The 18,887-nt window shown below is 34.9% G+C and overlaps 1 protein-coding gene across 1 annotated transcript; it reads left to right on the top strand.

Moving 5' to 3' along the window:
• Positions 1–1,908: 1,908 nt before the first annotated feature.
• On the top strand, positions 1,909–18,305 carry bbc3 (BCL2 binding component 3). Its single transcript, NM_001045472.3, has 4 exons — positions 1,909–2,110; positions 4,309–4,567; positions 8,894–9,090; positions 15,123–18,305. The coding sequence occupies exons 2-4, from the start codon at positions 4,321–4,323 to the stop codon at positions 15,222–15,224; spliced, it is 546 nt and encodes a 181-aa protein (NP_001038937.2). The 5' UTR covers positions 1,909–2,110; positions 4,309–4,320; the 3' UTR covers positions 15,225–18,305.
• Positions 18,306–18,887: the final 582 nt, after the last annotated feature.

Raw genomic sequence — 18,887 nt, 5'->3', positions numbered from 1 at the left:
CATGTTTTTTTGTTTTGTTTTTTGTTTGTTTTAATAAAGACATATTCAGAAAGAAAAGGATTCTATGTTTTTTCATATTTTGTCCACATATAACATAGGCAAAGCAAATAAAAAGAAAAAAACAATATTAAAATCATAATAATTAAAAAAAAAACACATAAAAGCCAGCTTGTTACAAAGACCTGTTTAAACAACAGAGTATGATGACAAAGCATATTAAACATTACAGAAATTATAAATTATTAATTGCACAAGGTTTTTTTAAGGTAACAAATTTTGTCAAATTGTTTGAGTTTACTTTTCAAATAGTATCCAATTTGCTCCAAATGTAGGTAATTTCTGCAAGCCACAGTTTACATATAGATGATTCCTTTTTTCCTAAAACAGCAGCTTCTTGGCAGTAGTTAAACAGTATATGAGAACAATTTATGTTGTGTATTTGACAACAACATAAGCATTTGTTCAGAGAATCCCAGAATTAAAAGCATTGGATCCGGTTGTAATTGCAACTTTAACACCTCGGAAAGCACTTTAAAAATTCCATTGCATTAATTCTGTATCTTAGAACAAAAAATAATAATTTTCATGTTTTTTTAGGACTATTGTGGAGAAATAATTATAAACAACAATTAGTGAATTTTGTGTTTTTGTGTTCTTCTATAATTGTTTATTTTCTTTGAAGCTTTTATTAAATAATAAATAAAAATTGGTGCATATAATGTGATTTTTTTATTTAATTTATTTGTAATTTTTTAATAAGTGATTTTTTAAGGGTAAATTTCATTTTGTTATTAGTGGAAAATTTGCTAATTGTAATAATATAATATATTTTATTGATTTATATAATATTATATTAAATCATATTATATTATATCATATTATATTAAATCAACTTACATTAAACCATATTATATTATATTAAGTCGTATAATAAATCATATTATATTAAATCATATTATATTATATTATTTTTAATTATATTATATTATATTATATTATATTATATTATATTATATTAATTATATTATATTATCTTAGCCTATTTTATATTTTGACTATTTCCCAATGAGATGGGTGAGTAAACGATATTTTTAACTGGACATCAAGCATCAGAGGGCTAAAAGTGCATATGAAAATTGACAGCATGATACATTTTTTATGTATTAGGTGTGAGCTGCAATAGTAACTCTAACTTGTTGCTTTTTCCGAGAGTGTAGTACATCCTGTGTTGTTTTTAATCAATAATTAACGCCAAGTCACACGAATTATTTATTGTTCATATTTACGATGTTATGTCACCGTCTTGTATCGATGCCGTAAGCAATAGCCTGCTGTCTGCAAAACAAATATGAGACCTGATACAGCAGCACTCAGCCAGAGAGACTGACAATCATCGACAAGATCTGAGTAGTAGAGCACACTCAGTACACACACTACTATGAAGACTAGTGCGAATAAACAAACAACAGTGGGCGTGTGTGAGGGCTGCGCTGTCTTCGCTGTGCGTGAACGTGTGCGCGCGCGCGCTGACATATCAAGACACAAATGTGCATAATAACATGCGTATGACAACGTATTAAAAGAAAAACGTATATTATGAGTATAGTCCTGATATACTCATTTTACAAAAAGGCTTATAAATCATACAGAAGTTGTTGTTTTTTTCAGAAAGTATAACTGCAGAGTTTGATGTAAAACCATAGAATATATAGTTTTTAAAGTATAAACAAACAAGGAAACCTATGAGATGTCCCCATAAATCACATAAACCGCCTTGCGTGCGTGTGTGTGTCCACTCGCTGGCACCTCGCCATGATGATGATGAGCATGTCAGGGCTTGTTATGAGACTGGCGGGAGGGCGTGGCTTAAAGCGAGGGACTTGAGCGCAACAGTGAAAGGACTTTGCTGTCATCATATCAACACATCTTCACATGCACACGGCAGGCTAACTGAGTACTCATCTAATGAATTAACACCGCTTTATATCCCCTCCAGCTTAAGGAATAACATGAACGGACATTTCAAGTGTTTCTGAAGTACGACACACATCTGGTGTCAGGACATCACGATTCTGGGATAACATCAACTTACTAACATCACCTTTTGAAGGTACGCAAATATGTTTTTAGTGTTTGTTGCACATGCATCGCTTTGTTCATAGCAGACATCTGCGAAAGATTACTTATTTGGGAGGGAGTAGGCTACAGTGGCTCGTTCGTTATCAAAAATATGATTTACACTATATAAGTGCATTAAGCTGCATGATTAAACGCCATTTAAGCGGTTGAAATCATCAGCATGCTGTAGAAAATATATTTGATGTTTTATTTTGTTTATATAATGCTGATTTTAGCAGGTCTGGACTAGTTTGCACAGGTTCAAGCTGCTAAAACAGACACCAGCTGGTCAGTCAAGCTGATTTTGAGGGCTGGTTAACTGGTCAACCCAAGATGTAAACAGCTCGGACCTTCTTTCACCAGCTACAACAAAACCGCTTGATTTTATTGTTTAGCACTTAGCACATGTCTATTGGCTATTTGTAGATAATATAACAAATGTTCAAACTATTATGTAAAAGATAAGATTGTCAGTTTCCAAAATCGTCAAATCTTCAATCTTGCATCACTCCAGTCACCGGCTGCGCGCTTTTCCTCCGACGCTTCAGAATTTTCCGCGTTCACAACATCAGCCCCCGTCGCCTATTGAGAAAAATCGATATAATCGCAGTGGGTGTCGTAATTAGGAAAGTGTGATATGTATTCCAGTGGAATGGAGCTTTTGTAATGTAATGTTTGTTAGAGAGAGTCACGATGGCACGTGAGGTTGTGTTAAAGCGCGCGAGAAGCGGTGTGTGTGTGTGTGACATCGCGTGCACGGATTTGTTTACAAACACACCCGTGAGCACGAGGCTGAAGTTTCTGCCATCTTGTGGACGTGTAAAATATAGGTTGCTGGCCTTTTTTTTACAGTCTATGGGTCAGATAGGGATACTTGCATTGCTGGATTGTTTTGATTTATTTAGCTTTTCTTAAATGGAAGAAGAGGTAGAGTTTATTGTTCCTGTTATAGTTTATTATAATAAGTCTAAATTAATTTCTATTTCCTGCTGTCTTAGAACTTTAAATAAGTTAAAATAAAAATTTTAATGTATGTTTTATTAGTGGTATTACATTATTATTCTTATTTTACTTATTACTTATTTACTTATTATTATAGTTAGCGTACTATTAAATCTGTTAAATTGTAAAATTATTTTGAATAAGTTTTATATTGTTTTTTTTTCTTCAGTCTACTTATTATTAGTATTTAGTTATTTATTTATTTATCGATGTTTATCATTAAATCACTCAAATTTAATTATCCTGAAGGCTTTGATTTATAATAATAATTATTATTAATATTTTTATTATTATTATTTATAAAAAAAAATTCAGCTTTGTCCCTTTATTATTCTGGGGTCACCACAGCGGAATGAACCGCCAACATATCCAGCATATGTATTATGCAGCGGATGCCCTTCCAGCCGCAAACTATCACTGGGAAAACTATTATTATTATTAATATTATTGTTATTGTTATTATATCATTATTGTTGTTGTTCTATTAAGTCTAAATTATTGGACATTTATTTGCATTTTGTTTTGTTTTGAGAATATTCTTAGATTGTATTTTGTTATTTATTATTAGTAATATGATTTCATGATTAATTATTTTTATAAGTCTAAAAGAATGCACATTCACAAAATAAAAATAATTAAATTTGTGTGGTTTTATTTTCTTAAATTAATTACAGTTTTTTAGTTATTACTGTTGGTCACTCTTTACAAAAAGGTCGCCTTCGTTAATGCTGGTTAATGTGTTTACTAACATGAACAAAGAATGATTAGAATGTAATATTCACAGTTCAACATTTACTAATGCATTATTAAAATCCAAAGTACTTGAGAGCATTAGTTAAAGCACTGTGAGTTAACAAGAACTAACAACCTTATTTTCTTTAAGTAACATTTACAAAGATAAATAAATACTGTAGTTATAATGCAATTTTTATTATGTTCATTTACATAAATTGTATTATCATTATCTTATTATAATGATTATCTTTTTATTATGTTATTATTAAGTTTCTTTTCACTTACATCTGAATAAAAATGTATTTTTTAACGAGTATAACTTTTTAACAGGTCTCTTCTTTGCAACAGCATATGTTGTCTTTTGAGTCCAACTGCAGTTTTAGACGAAACAGTTGGCATGCAAACAGGTCTGATGATTTTGTGTAACATTTTGTTTGTTTTTCTCCTTTCAAGACTGTATGTGGAATGGCCCGACCAGAGATGGAAAGCAGAGTGGACGAACATAACTCTGGCACGCCGAACAGCTGCAGGATGGAGGTGCTGCGTCAGGACGCCTGGCCAAATGGCAGCATCATCCAGCCCTGCCATCGACGCCGAACCATTGCCACTCAAACCAGCACTCTCTCTGCACCACTGCCCCACATCCCCTCACATGATGCCTTCAGCTTGGACAGCGTCCAGCAGCAGGACAGTCTACTCAGGGACAATTCAGGTAACATGCTGAACACACTGAATTAATATGTGCATGCTGTGCATAATTAGCATCATTTATTTAAATGAGATTCAGAAGACAGAATCCCTGGCTTTGACTCCAAGTGTTAGTGCAAAACATTGCTGGCGAATAAAGCTGCATTTACCTAAAAAAATCTAATTAAAAAAAATGTTTTGTTTACAACTGGAGTTTTAGCAGTATTTAATTAAACATGCACTAATTTGCATTAATTTCTGACAAGTGGAAGTGAAGATTTATGAGTTAGTGCCGGAAAAATATATTGAGACATTATGTACTGTGTAATTTACAGTGACAAATTGATAACATGCAACAAACCAAGTACAAAACTGTAGATTTTGGATGTTTTCTTGACGTATTGTTACTTTGCAAACAGCCAAAATCTCAAAACTGACAGGTGCATGAAAGTACAGTGTTTCTGCCTGTATTAAATGCACAAGGAAGTGTCCTCCCCGTGTCAGAGAGCTCTAACTGAGGCATGTTTAGACATGTTCTTTACTGTTGGCTTCCTGTCAAGCACTGCTCGGGTCCACAGTGTCGGCCTGTCAGACAGAATCACACTGCGTTTCAATGTCTCTATTCCTCCTGTTTTTAACCTATCGGTTAACCCTATGTGACACTTCTGCTGACACTCCTCCTCAAAGGTTTTCTCTCTAGTTGATAGCCTGTCGCTGGTTCCTCCCTGTCCTCCAGCTGTCCACCCTATCCTGTCCTACCCTATCCCAGCCCACCCTCATTCTTGCCCGCCAATGGCTGGATTTCAGCTCAGGCTGTTGCACCGGCCCTCAGTTACCCTGGCAACAAGCCAGAGCCGGCAGTGCCGCTCTCTCCATTCACCTGCGCCGCAGATCAGCAGATTCTCAAGGCTGCGCCACTAATCTCCTGCACACCTTTGCAGAAAAGCAAGAAAATGAATCCTTGCGTGTTCACTTACAGATAGTCACAGCTAAATGTAAGCTTAAGAGGATCTCAGAATAAATAGTCAAATTTTTCATGATACTTTATGAAGCCGAAATGCAGAGTTCAGCATTTAAAAGGACTGAGTTTAGTCTATAGACAGTTGAAGTCAGAATCATTAGCCCCCTTCTGAATTTTGAACAGAGCAAGGAAATTTTCACAGTCTGCCTGATAATATTTTTTCTTCTGGAGAAAGTCTAATTTATTTTATTTTATCATATTAAAAGCAGTTTGGACATTTTTATGAACCATTTTAAGGGCAAAATTATTAGCCCACTTTAAGCTGTATTGTTTTTCGATAGTCTACAGAATAAACCATCATTATACAATAACTTGCCTAATTACCCTAACCTGCCTAGTCAACCTAGTTTTACCTTTAAATGTCACTTTAAGCTGTATAGAAATGTCTTGAAAAATATCTAGTCACATATTATGTACTGTCATCATGGCAAAGATAAAATAAATCAGTTATTAGAAATGAGTTATTAAAACTATTATGTTTAGAAATGTGTTGAACAGAAATTAGGGGGGGGGGGCTTAATAATTCTGACTTTAACTGTACATATAATGCAGATAGTCCACTAGGGCAGAACACAGAATCAGAATCGAAGTCAATCCTTTAAACTGATGTTGATTCTTTCTTCTCAAACAAACACTGTGTACATAACTGAATGTAAAGGAATAATCAGCGGTACAAATCCAGCAATGGTATAACAGAACTGCTACATCTGCTTACTGAATCAGACAGAGTCTGTTCGTGGAAATATTAAAATTATGGAAAAATTAGTAAGGGTGTTGAAAAATTCTGAATTTTGAAATTGACTCTCAAGTGTGGAGCACGTATGACGGATGGACACTTGGATTTTAAAGTGAATTAGCTATTCACTTATGCTAAATCGGGTCATTTGCTTGCTAGGTGTAACAGAAGGTTAGGAAGTCCACACTTCCCAGCAAACAATGTTGTGTTTAATAGACGTCTAATAGACATCTAAACGTAGACAGTTTGGCTAAAACAAGGCTTAACTTGGGCTGTCAGTGAATATCTAATAGACATCTAAGAATAGCCCAAAATTAGTCATCTAGTCAACTAGTCATCAAATCGACAGATTAGACAGACTTTATATGTCTAGTCATTCATTTCAGTTTGTTTGATGACTAGTCTAGTTTTAGTCTATACTTAGACGTCTATTAGATTTTTACTGACAGCCCAAATTTAGCCTTGTTTTAGCCAAGACGACTGTGTTTAGACGTCTATTAGACATCTTTTAAAAACAAAAAATGCTTTCTGGGTTCATGCTTTTACTGCTTTTTGTCATGTTTCAACTACAGTACTCATTTAGAGGTGCTTTACATATTTCGGTTTTCCTACTGTGACCTAAACAACGAGGACTTGAAGCCTGCATTTGATCAATACAAGTTAATGAGCAGTTGTAGAATTGATCTGACAGTATTGAAGCCACCATACTGTAAAACACACACACATACACACAAAATATGAGTTTAATACAAAACTTAGCACGACATAACCAAACAACCATTGTGGCTCATCATGCTTGCAAAAGTTTCTTAAACAAATAAAAATTTGGCTCAGCATTGTATATGAAATCTCTCTGCCATTGTAATCTCTGCTGAATCTGTATTTGGTTAGACTACCCGCTTCTTTGCATGTCGGTGTGTTAAATGGATCTTTAAATAATAGTGACCCCAACTGAACCCGTCCAACAGTCTCATATATCTTGCTTTGGTTATGAGAATACTGTTAACATTGTGCCTGGGGCGTTTTTACTTAAAGTAGTAACCTTAAGTGAACTTGCAACAGTACTGACATATAGCATGACAATAAATGCTGGCTCAGCAGTGGATCAGTTGCGCACAATTAGTTCTGCAAATACAAAGTGTGTTGTTAAAAAGCCACCGGTGGTTATGCATTTGAATAATACTTTTAATGAATAAGTGAATGTGTCAGTAGTATAATGCTTATTCATTCATTTATCTGTAAATATATTAAAAAATGATTTACTTCTGTTTGGATTCAATGGTGTTATTTTATTAATTTTATTAATCTATCATTTCTAAGGGATTTCTATAGATTGTAATTTAATCTATAAAGTCAAAAAAGATGATGATATGAAGTAGTAATTATAATTTAAATAATTCTTTAAAAGACTGTATATTATTATTTCTTATTATAATATTTTTTTCAATATGTAACGTTGTAATTCATTATTTTATTAAATATTTGTTTGTTAGTTTGTAACACTTTCCTGAGAAGGTTCAAAAATTTTACAGATCTTCTGAAAACAAATTACTATATTACTTACATATAACAAGTTATTAACATATGAAGAGCTGAGATGCAAAAACCTCTAAGTGCCGTCTAAAATTTTCTTCTAAAAAATAATTTTATTAGGCTCCTGTGTGTAGGTTCAGAAATATCACTTTCAAGGCAAAGGATAATTAATATTTATGGTCTTATAATGAAATAACTCAACATAAACAAAGGAGGCTGAGAAAAGGGTTCATTTTCAACAGCACTTGGACGTTTTTGCATCTAAACTCTGCATACAGTTAGTCAGAATTATTAGCCCCCCTTTGTATTTCCTAACTGATGTTTAACAGAGCAAGGACATTTTCACAGTATGTCTCATAATATTTTTTCTTCTGGAGAAAGTCTTATTTGTTTTATTTCAAATGTAATAAAAGCAGTTTTTAATTTTTAAATAAACATGTTAAGGTCAAAACTATTAGCCCCTTTGAGCTATATATATATATTTTTCTGATAGTCTTCAGAACAAACCATCGTTATACAATAACTTACCTAATTACCATAACCTGCCTAGTTACCTAATTAACCAATTTAGGCCTTTAAATGTCACTTCAAGCTGTATCTTTTCAAGTGTCCTGAAAAATATCTAATCCGATATTATTTACTGTCATCATTGCAAATATAAAATAAATCAGTTATTAGAAATGAGTTATTAAAACTATTATGTTTAGAAATGTGTCAAAAAAAATCTTCTCCTCGTTAAACAGAAATTGGGGGGAAAAATAAACCGGGGGGCTAATAATTCTAATAATAGTTTATATAGTACTGCTAACAAATGAACATCCTCAACACAAAGAAATAGGAGTGTTTATCATGAAGAAGGTAATAAACTTATTTTATTAGTTAATAGTTTCTTATTTTACGCAAGATAAAGTTTATTCAGGTTGTAAAATGCCAGGTTTGGTAAATCCCAAAATCCTAATGATTTATGAAGTAAAATATATGATAATTAAATAAACTCTGTTCTTTAAAAATGTATATTTCATGCATACACTATTGATTTTACTCTTCTTGTTTTTGTATAGGAACAGAACAGGAAGTGTCCAGGCCTCTTCCTCTGCCAGATCTGCTAGCAGACAACCAGAGCTCCTCAGAGGAGTCCACGTCCAGCAGCAGCTCGACCGCTGAGGAGGACCCCACACTGGAGGAGCAGGCTGTGGAGAGGGTGGCCGTACAACTGAGGACAATTGGGGACGAGATGAACGCTGTCTTCCTTCAGAGGGTAAGAGTCATGCTTGGTTACATTCACAGCGTTGTTGTAAGGGACTGCCAATTACAATAAATTAAAGCTGTGATTATCATTGTATGACAAAAAGAAATTGCAGTGAAAATAATCATGGCTGCCAAATTAAAGTGTCGTTCCAAATCAAAATGCTTTAAATGGGCCACTTCTAAGGGCCCTTAGGAGTTTAGGAGTTTGCGTACAACTTTTGAGCCCCTGTGATCAATTGTTTGTTGTTGAAAAGTGCATTCCATTCGGAAGGGCTCATCACTATGCCTTAAGCCCTTTAAAACTATCCTTCCAGTGGTAAACTGTTTGAAAAGATTAGGGTATAGGGACGAGTACCTCAAAATAGTACATGCTAAGTCTCTTGCTTGTTGGGTCAGCCATTTTGAATCAGTTGTTTGATTGAACGATTTGGTGAACCTTTCATTAAAATAGGGATTAGTCACCACCTACTGGTTGTTTAGTGAGTTGCACATGTCATCTTTACATTGTTTTCTTTATGTTGCTAAGCAATGTGAATTGCCTTGCCATTGTGGCAGGATTTTTATCTGAGCAGAGCAGGGCTTTTTTAACTGTTGTCCCTAGCTATGTTTCCATCCAAATATGCTAATTAAATGTATGCGAAAATCTGGACCCGGAGTAAACCCACGCGAACGCAGGGAGAACATGCAAACTTCACACAGAAACGCCAACTGCCTCAGCCAAGGCTCGAACCCGCGAGCCAGCGACCTTCTTGCTGTGAGGCGACAGCACTACCTACTGCGCCACTGCATTGCCCGCATCTTTTCTTATCGAATAAAAAGTTTATCCTACTCAGTTATGAGCACAAATTGTTTATGCGCATTTTGAAAATTGATGTGGAAACATAGCTAATAGAAGCGCCACGTTTTTGAAGCACTAGCAGTGTTGCAAGGTACTAAGTGTGTGTTTGTAAAACGTTCTCAGCAATTTTTACAAGCTCCAACAATTGGAGTAGCACTCGCTGCTGAGCATTGTTTAGAAGAGCACTGGCATTTTCAACACTACGAGGGACACCTGCCCCTAGTGTCATATCTATTTATCCATGATGACAGGCTTAAACCAGCCAAAATACCTAACTCTTTAAACAAGATATTTTTTAATCATGGTTAAAATCCCCCCTAAAATACTACAAATTCTTAAGTTTTGTCTAGTTGTGATAGTTTAATTATGGCAAAGCATTATTCAGAATCCTAAAGTAAGCGGTCAGTGTGTGTTTGTGATTATGAGCGAGTGTGCTGGGCCGTGCTCAAATGTAGCCTCCAGTGGGTCTTCTAGTAAATGGATCAATACGATATTCACAAGCCTGTAGTGAGTGTTGTGACTGGAGTCGAGTTTCCAGTTGTGGACGAACTTAATAACCTTCCCTCCTCCCTCTCTCTCTCTCTCTTTCTGGATCCCTGTTGTATAGCGTGAGGATCTGTTCTGTGAGGCGCTCAGGAGTAAACACAGGCTAATCTCCCCTCCCCCCAGCTCCCGCTCCGCTCCTCAGACAAACACACATGACGTCACCGCTCTGCCTCATATTTACCTAGAGTTAAAGTGATAGTTCAGCCAAAAAATCATTTACTCCTCCTTCACTTGTTCTAAACCTGTCTGCTGTTGAACACAAGACATTTCGAAGAATGTTGAAAACCAGTGGCCATTGACTCTTATAGTATTTATACATATTTCCTACTATGAAAGTCAGTAGCTATCGATCTCCAACATTCTGCAGAACATTTTCTCCCGTGGGTTTGCTAGAAGGTGTGTAAACAGTGAGAACATTTTCATTTTTGATTGAACTGTCCCTTTAAGTGTGTGCGCTCGCTGCTCATTTTCAGTAAGAGTCGATTGTTTTTCGCACATTCGTCCCAGTTTCCCGCTCAGACTTACACACCTGCGTCGACACACGCGATGTAATAAAAGGCAGTGTGTGTCACGTGCAGAAAGCCTGCGACCTGTGGCGTGGCCTCACTGAACTCTGATAGCAGTGTGTTTTTACTGGATGATGGCTTTGTTTACTGAGGCCGGCAGGAGAATGGCATGACAGGGACTTCCCTATATACAGGCTGAGCAACAAAAGCACAGTATGTGTGTGTGTGTGTGTGTGTGTGTGTGTGTGTGTGTGTGTGTGTGTGTGTGTGTGTGTGCACAAGTGCAGTTCTCTTTCACCGTGGGCATGTGAGACTGATGGACCACAGATCCTCCTCCTGCCCTTATGAACTCACTCACTTCTCTCTGCAGTCTCGTCCTCCTCGCTGGAGACTGTAGTTTTCAGCACGTGCTCTGGGTCAGTCTTCCATCGTCAGCTCTTACATCTGTTTCTAAGGATCTAGATCAACGTTTAAAGCAACAGCAATTCATTCATTCAGTTCAATTCAAATAAAAATCTTTTAATAAATGTATATATAATCAGGCTCGTAGGGAAGGGGTGAACCATTTTTCTCCAAAAGTGGAGCTTTTTGCAGTTATTCTACACAATTTCTAATAAATTATGAGGTTCAAATACTTTAGTGTCATTTTAAGCACTTATCTTTGCTGCATTAGCTTGTCGCATTGTGATCATAACCACATTTTTTGATCCAACAAAAATATTTCCTACAATTTTGTCAAAATGCTTACCATACTATTTTATTACAAACTGTTTATTTAGAAATATGCGTTTAAACTGAAAGCTATTGCACTTTCATAAATAATGTAATGAGATTAGAATTTAAAATTAAATGAATAATAATGTTTATGAAAAATACTTATTTTAAATACAAATTTATTATCATGGAATATATTATCATTAGGAATTAAAACTTATAGGAAACCATGTAAAACATATATTAAAAACTGTAGCCTGTAGGTAAATAATAAACTGGCCAGCTCATTTTCTCAGTGAGAATTTGTCAATTGTAATAATTAAAAATTATTTTTACAATTTATGATGGCATACTGTCAAAAACGGGACAAATGAGTTCAAATAGGGACCAAATTCTGTCAGTGGGGGGTGGGTCTGTCGAACTGCCCGAACTCGCCCTGGCTACGGGCCTAATAATAATGTAATAAATATAATATATATATACAAAAATGTTTTGTAATTTTTATTTTTTGTATTCTAACATTTTATAATACATTATTTAATACATTATACTTTAATATTACATAATATACCAATTTCATTTAGCATGTTGATCATAAAATAAGTAATAAAGTACTTCAAATTCAAGGTTTCCATAGTAAATGTAAACATATTTTTGTTATAATCTAGGCATAGAATATAAGATTCTGACAGGATAACCAGAATAAAAATATCACGGTATTGTGTTTACTTCTCTAAAATGAGTTCTTTATAAATGTCTGGGTAAAAAAAAACAACATTTTTCTTTTCAATGAACACAATATATTTTATTTTAAGAAACATTTAAAATATTTTGAACCGGTAGCTTTTGATGTGGACAGTCCTTTTCAGCTGGAGATACTGTTGCCCCCAAAAAGCTGAATTAAATAGCTGTAAAAGTCACGTACATAAAAAATACATTTACCGTAAGTACGGTATAGCATACATTTTTGGTGGTTTTAAAACCTTGACTATTCCAAACAGCGGTAAACCTTGAAAACGGTTATCGTCCCATGCCTAGTTAATATATATAAAATGTTTTATTATAAAAAAATTATAAAGTATATTAATGGGCATTAATATTTTATACCACATTGTTAAGTAACCTGTCCTTACTTTTAACATTGTAGCCTGGTTTAACTGCCTCTGTTAAAAGCACAAATAAACTTTTAAGGTTAGTAAACAGAGAGTAAAATAATTGGTGAGAGACAAACACCTCTTACTAATTTATTTATAGCAGCGACAAAAATAATAAGCTCCACTTCTGTTGAAGACTCTTCCCATTTTTTACATGGTTCCTTAAAGTTATTTCCATCTGGTACATGGTATAAAAAGACTTAAGTACAAGAAGACTTTTATTCCCACTGCCATTGCTTTTATTATTAAAATAATTGTATAAGTGTATTTATGTTTTGTTGTTATGTGTGAGCCTGTGTCTGTAGACAATCTTCTAACCCTTGTGGAATAGACATAATGTTTATTGAATTGAATTGTTCTTAATAAAACTCCTAAATCTTTAGTCATTTTTTTATCTTAGTAATTTTACATGACTTTTTTAAAAATTGATTTAATAAATATAATTTATTTAAATATTTAAGCTTTAAATAATCATGTTCATCAGCAGAAAAACCTTACTCTAAACATTAAGTAAAAAAAAAGTCCATTACAAATGCAGCAGCTGAAAGCAGTGGTAACCCTGCACTCTTCAATATTGTGTTGATATTTGCCCTGCTGCACTTTTCTCAGTGATTGGCTCATTCTTTCAGTGTCACTGTCTTATTTCATGTCTCCTTCACTTGATCCCCCCTGCGAGGAGTTATTTTTAGCGCATGACTCATCGCAGCTGTTGACAGTAATGTGCTGCTCTCCTGACTCCACTTTGCAGACACTGGCTGTCTGTCTGTCTGAGACACACACACACACACACACACACACTACTATGCTAACATAACCCTTCACACACTCCTACTCAAACACAAAGCTTTATTTTCTTGATGCGAGTGTTCCTGTTGGTCCAAAAAGTTTACCTCACGGCTGTGTAGGATTGAAGAGGTGGAACAAGTGATTTATATAAAGCAAAGGTTTCCACACAGGGGAAAATCTCAAGCAATTGTCTTTGCCGTGTTTTAATTTTATCCTTATTAATAAAATTAGCTTTTTTAAATTGTCACTTCAAATCTAAAATAGATTTAACAATAAACTTTTGGTCTGAACACAAAAAGAACACATTTAAGGACACTTTAAAATATCTTGTTTGTAAATTGTACTTTACATTTAAAATCAAGTCCCTCTAGTTTTCTTGTGCTTTAAATAAGTACACTTATTTTGAAGTACTGACTAGCACACACAATCATATGTAGAGTACTTCTGAATTTGTACTTCTGAATTTGAACTATATTTGATATTACATTTAAAAGCAAAGTTCACCCCAGAAAACTCAAATTTTCTAGTTTTCAGGTAATTCCCAACATTTATGAGTTTCTTTCATCTAAACAACGCCAAAGAAGATAATTTGAAGAATGTCAAAATTTACTCACGATTTACTCAGCGTCAGGTAAACATTTTTGAGTTTCTTTCATCTGATGAGGCAAAAAAAGATATTTCAAAGAATGTAAAAATTGACACACTGCTTACTCGTTCACAGGTGGTTCCAAACATTCATGAGTTTCTTTCATCTGATGAGGCAAAAGAAGATATTTAATAGAATTTAAAAATTTACTCACGATTTACTCATTTTCAAGTAGTTTCAAACAATTATGAGTTTCATCTGAAGAACGCAAAAGAAGATATTTAGAAGAATGTAAAAATGTACTCATTCTCGAGTGGTTAAAAACATTTACGTGTTTCCTTAATCTGAAAAACACAGAAGTAGATATTTCTAAGAATGTAAAATTTGCTCACGGTTTACTCGTTCTCAAGTGGTTCCAAACATTTATGAGTTGCTTTCATTTGATAAATGCAAAAGAAGATATTTCGAAGAATGTTAGAAACCAGTACCCATTGAAATGTAATAGAAGAAAAAACAAATGACTATGCAAGTCAATGGTTACCAGTTTCATCAGAGGAAAGAAACTCAAACAAGTTTGTGACAGGTGCAGGGTGAGCAAATGATGACATCATTTTCAGTTTTGGGTATACTATCGCTTTAAAGCTAATATATTATAAATGCACTGAACTATATTAAAAATGTACTAAAGTATTTAGTCTGGTATAAGTGCTATAGAGATAATTACTTTGTTGTTCACACAGTCAGCTGATTAATGAGCTCTGAAGGGCTGTCTGTCAGCTTCAGGCTTTCACATTCTTGGATGTGATCTACAAAAACAAGCTCTTTGTGACTCTCCTGTTTCCTTTCACTCTTTTGATATTGCATAAAACAGACGGCGATGATCTCACTCCGCTCTCTCTTCTTTTGTTTCAGAATGCCGTCCCGCACTGGCAGAACTGGAGAGGCCTGTACCGCGGGCTCATGGCGCTGGTCTCGGACACCATCAATGCCCTCTACCAGCACGGCCTCAGATGAACACACGGGTTACAAAGGACAGGACGAGTGCAGGCGCTCTCCTTTCCAACACTTACAGACTCTGGGATTTTTCTGCAGGATCAGACGCCATGTTTGTTTCTTTATCTGTGTTTGTTTTTTTGTTTTTTTTCATAAATGTAGCATATAGTGACTGAAGCGTGTGTCCCGGGATAGACGTCAGTTAGGAGTAAGTGGCGAATTAGTGAACTCATTTTTGCATTTTTAACTGGAGTGCTGGAAGTTACATGATACCGGGTCACTCTCAAACAAACACACTGAGCCTAGAAGTGCTTTATGGGTAATGGGTTTTCCTCTCCGCTGCCTTACAGGAGCAATAACTGCGCTGCACTATCAGTCATCAACAGCGCAGGACAAGCACTCGCACAATATTGAAATCTCAATTCTGTCATCGTTTACGCACCTCTAATTTTCATTCAACACTCGTAAATTTGTTCATTTGCTGAACACGTGAAATATTATCATTATCAATATTTTACTCTAACCATAGTGTAGGATATATGATACTCTTTCCTCTTGTAATTTGAAAATTCAGGAACAACAACAATAAAAACTGGCAGTGTATCATTAATGAATTCAATAATGAAAACATTAAAGGCTTTGCAATGTAAACTCGGAAAAAATCTGTTAATTGAGTATTTTGTGATTCATGTTTTTTTACCCATTATTACTCATTTAGGCTTTTCAATTGCATTATGGGATCTTGATCTTTCCTCCAAAAGCTTTTGATGTTGATTTTTTTTAAATGGTCTTTTATTGATATTTTTTCACAATTCAAATGGATATATTGTCTAGGCTTGTGTTGTAAATTACGGTACAAAAACCTGGCAATAAGCAGCCAGTACATTTTCTGTTATTAAAAAAACTAACTTATCTATTTATGATTTCTTAAACAATATCTTGTCTCTAACTACTTAAAATGTCAGTAAAACTCACTCTGTTAAAACTCCAGAGTTGAATTTTCAACATCAAAAGTCAGAGCAGAGATCAACATCTCATAATTCAATTCACAACCGTAAATAAACAGAAAATGTGTGAATCACAAAATTGTATTTACAGATATGTTTACAGTGTACGTCAAAACATTGACTAATATCCACCCATTCGACCATTTAATACAGGCTCATGGGAAACACTAATATGCTCAGTTTCCTTAAGTCAAAAATAAAATCTATAGTAAGTTTTCGCTATCTTTGACCTCTTTTTTTATGAAGCCAGTCTCAAATATAATACATTTACAAGATATAATTCATACATCCACAACACAATTCACATTTACAAAATTACAATTCGTAAATTTAAAACACAATACAAAAACACACTAATACAATTCGTAAATTCAAAACACGTTCATTTTCAGAACACATGGATGAAAATATTTTAGACTGAATCTGAGATTTCAGCCCCTTCACTTTTACTGAAAATGCATTTTTCTGAAGAAATTGGAGTTTTTTTTAATGATGAACAGATTTAATTTAGGTTTATATATTCACATATAAACACTGAACTGCAAACAATGTTTACAGCTTGCTTCACATGCAAGAATCAATGCGTTAATAATATAAATAAAAGCATAAATTCAATCAGGTCATCATGTAAATCCCCCGTAGAATACCTCAATACATCATTCATTTCTAATTCCTTTGAAAATGAATAGATTTACGGTTACAGAAGTGTCTCAGATTGCATTAAAAAGATCTTCCGAAGCTTGAGGGTGAGTATATACGATGACATAATTGATTTTCTAAAGCGAACCCTTTTAATGGTAAACGGGTGATATTTACTGCAGTAATGGAACGTGTGTGTACTTTTTAATGGAGCACAGTTGGATCGTGCCTTGCGAACACCCTTTTTGTACTAAAGCCATTAGGGACAATCATTGAATAGTGTGCGGGTTAACCCATACTGTCGCCCCCTAGCTGAATCTAAACTTCGGGACACAGATTTGCCACTTAATTTAAAGACTGGTCGCCTCCAATGGAGGCAAAGGAGAAAGCCAGACCACTAGTAATGGAAATGGCTGGAGAGCAGTGTTAATATTTGCAAGTGTACATATTTTGAGGATAGAATAAACAGGGAGTTTTTTGGTTTCTTATGTGGTTTCTATATTTTGATGAAATGACCTTAAAGTACTTAACATTAAGTTCCTTTTTCGGTTTCAGTTTGGTTTCGTTATATGAGCTTTATTTTTTGGGGGGCCGACACTGGAATGCAGTTGTTTTCAAGTCCAGTGGATTTCTGTCTGTTTCTGGAACTTAATTAAATATATCGTGTAAAAATAAGTGAGCACCCCTCTCCCCATGATAAAAATGTACTTTGCGAATTGAGTTCTCAAACAAATATATTTGAGAAGCACAAGCTAATTTATTGAGCGTCCATTTGTTATAGGCGGAACTGAAGTGGATTGAATAAGCATGGAGATCTTCATTAGTGTTGTGTTCCTATGGACCAAATCTCTCTGTCGTTTATTTGTTGACATTCCCCTGAAGGTTGTAAGAACAATCCATTCATTTCCTGTTTTTTTTTCTTTCATTCTGCTGTAATTTATTTGTCTACAAAAAGGACTAAACTGAGCCAAACTTTGATCATACTTGAACAGACTGAATCATCGTGTCAGATCCAGGTCTGTCTGGGACTTTTACAGATACGTAACACTGTTATGGGTTTCAAGCACTTCCCTTAGAAACCACTTTTGAACAACTGTGGCCGGTCGGTGTGTAAACTCCTTCAACCACTCATTTCTGTGTTTGCGTCGGCTTCTGTAGTGTCGGTCATGGCATGTTGTGGAGCAGAGATGTGTTTCCTGTGGCCGCTTGTCTCATGACTTCCTGTTTAACAACAGTTGTGTGGTCTGTTTCCTGTGGCCACCTTGTGACTTTCAACCAAACTGTTCGCTGATGCGGAAAGGCCTTATTTGTACTGTCAGATTTACACTAAACTCATGACTCATTTTCTAGCTTTGTACTTTTGCCATTTGAAATTTTTCTATGTAAAATTTCTACATGAATTTTTGTATAGTTTTTTTTTTCTTCACCGTTTTCAATAAATATGACAATTACAAAAGTGTTTTGATTTTGTGTTGTTATTGTTAGTCAGTTGATTTGAATTATTTACTATTGAATGCAAAGATACACTGTCAAAAAGGGCTGGGATTCACAATTTCTTCATGTTGTCCCAACACAAATCAATTAACTTCATTTTTATAAATTTAGGTGGATTAAACATAAAATAAGGGGTCATGGTGGATCAGTGGTTAGCACTGTCACCTCACAGCAAAAAGGCTGCTGGTTCGAGTCCCGGCTGTGTCAGTTGGAGTTTCAGTGTGGAGTTTGCGTGTTCTCCTCATGTTCGTGTGGGTTATCTCCAGCTGCTCCAGTTTCCCCTGCAGTCCAAAGACATGCTTTATAGGTGAATTGAATAAACAATTGGCCGTAGTGTATGTGTGTGAATGTGAGGTTGTATGGGTGTTTCCCAGTACTGGGTTGCAGCTGGAAAAGCATCTGCTGCATAAAACATATGCTGGATAAGTTGGCGGTTCATTCCGCTGTGGCAACCCCAGAAGAATAATGGAACTCAGCTAAAGGAAATTGAATTAATTAATGAATAAACATAAAAGAATGACACTTTTTTGAGTTTATGCATACA

The sequence above is a fragment of the Danio rerio genome, chromosome 15, assembly GCF_052040795.2.
Source record: "Danio rerio strain M-AB ecotype USA chromosome 15, GRCz13ab, whole genome shotgun sequence".
NCBI classification, from domain to species: domain Eukaryota; kingdom Metazoa; phylum Chordata; class Actinopteri; order Cypriniformes; family Danionidae; genus Danio; species Danio rerio.
The sequence above is the reverse complement of the archived record's forward strand: the minus strand, read 5'-3'. Positions and strand labels throughout refer to the sequence as shown.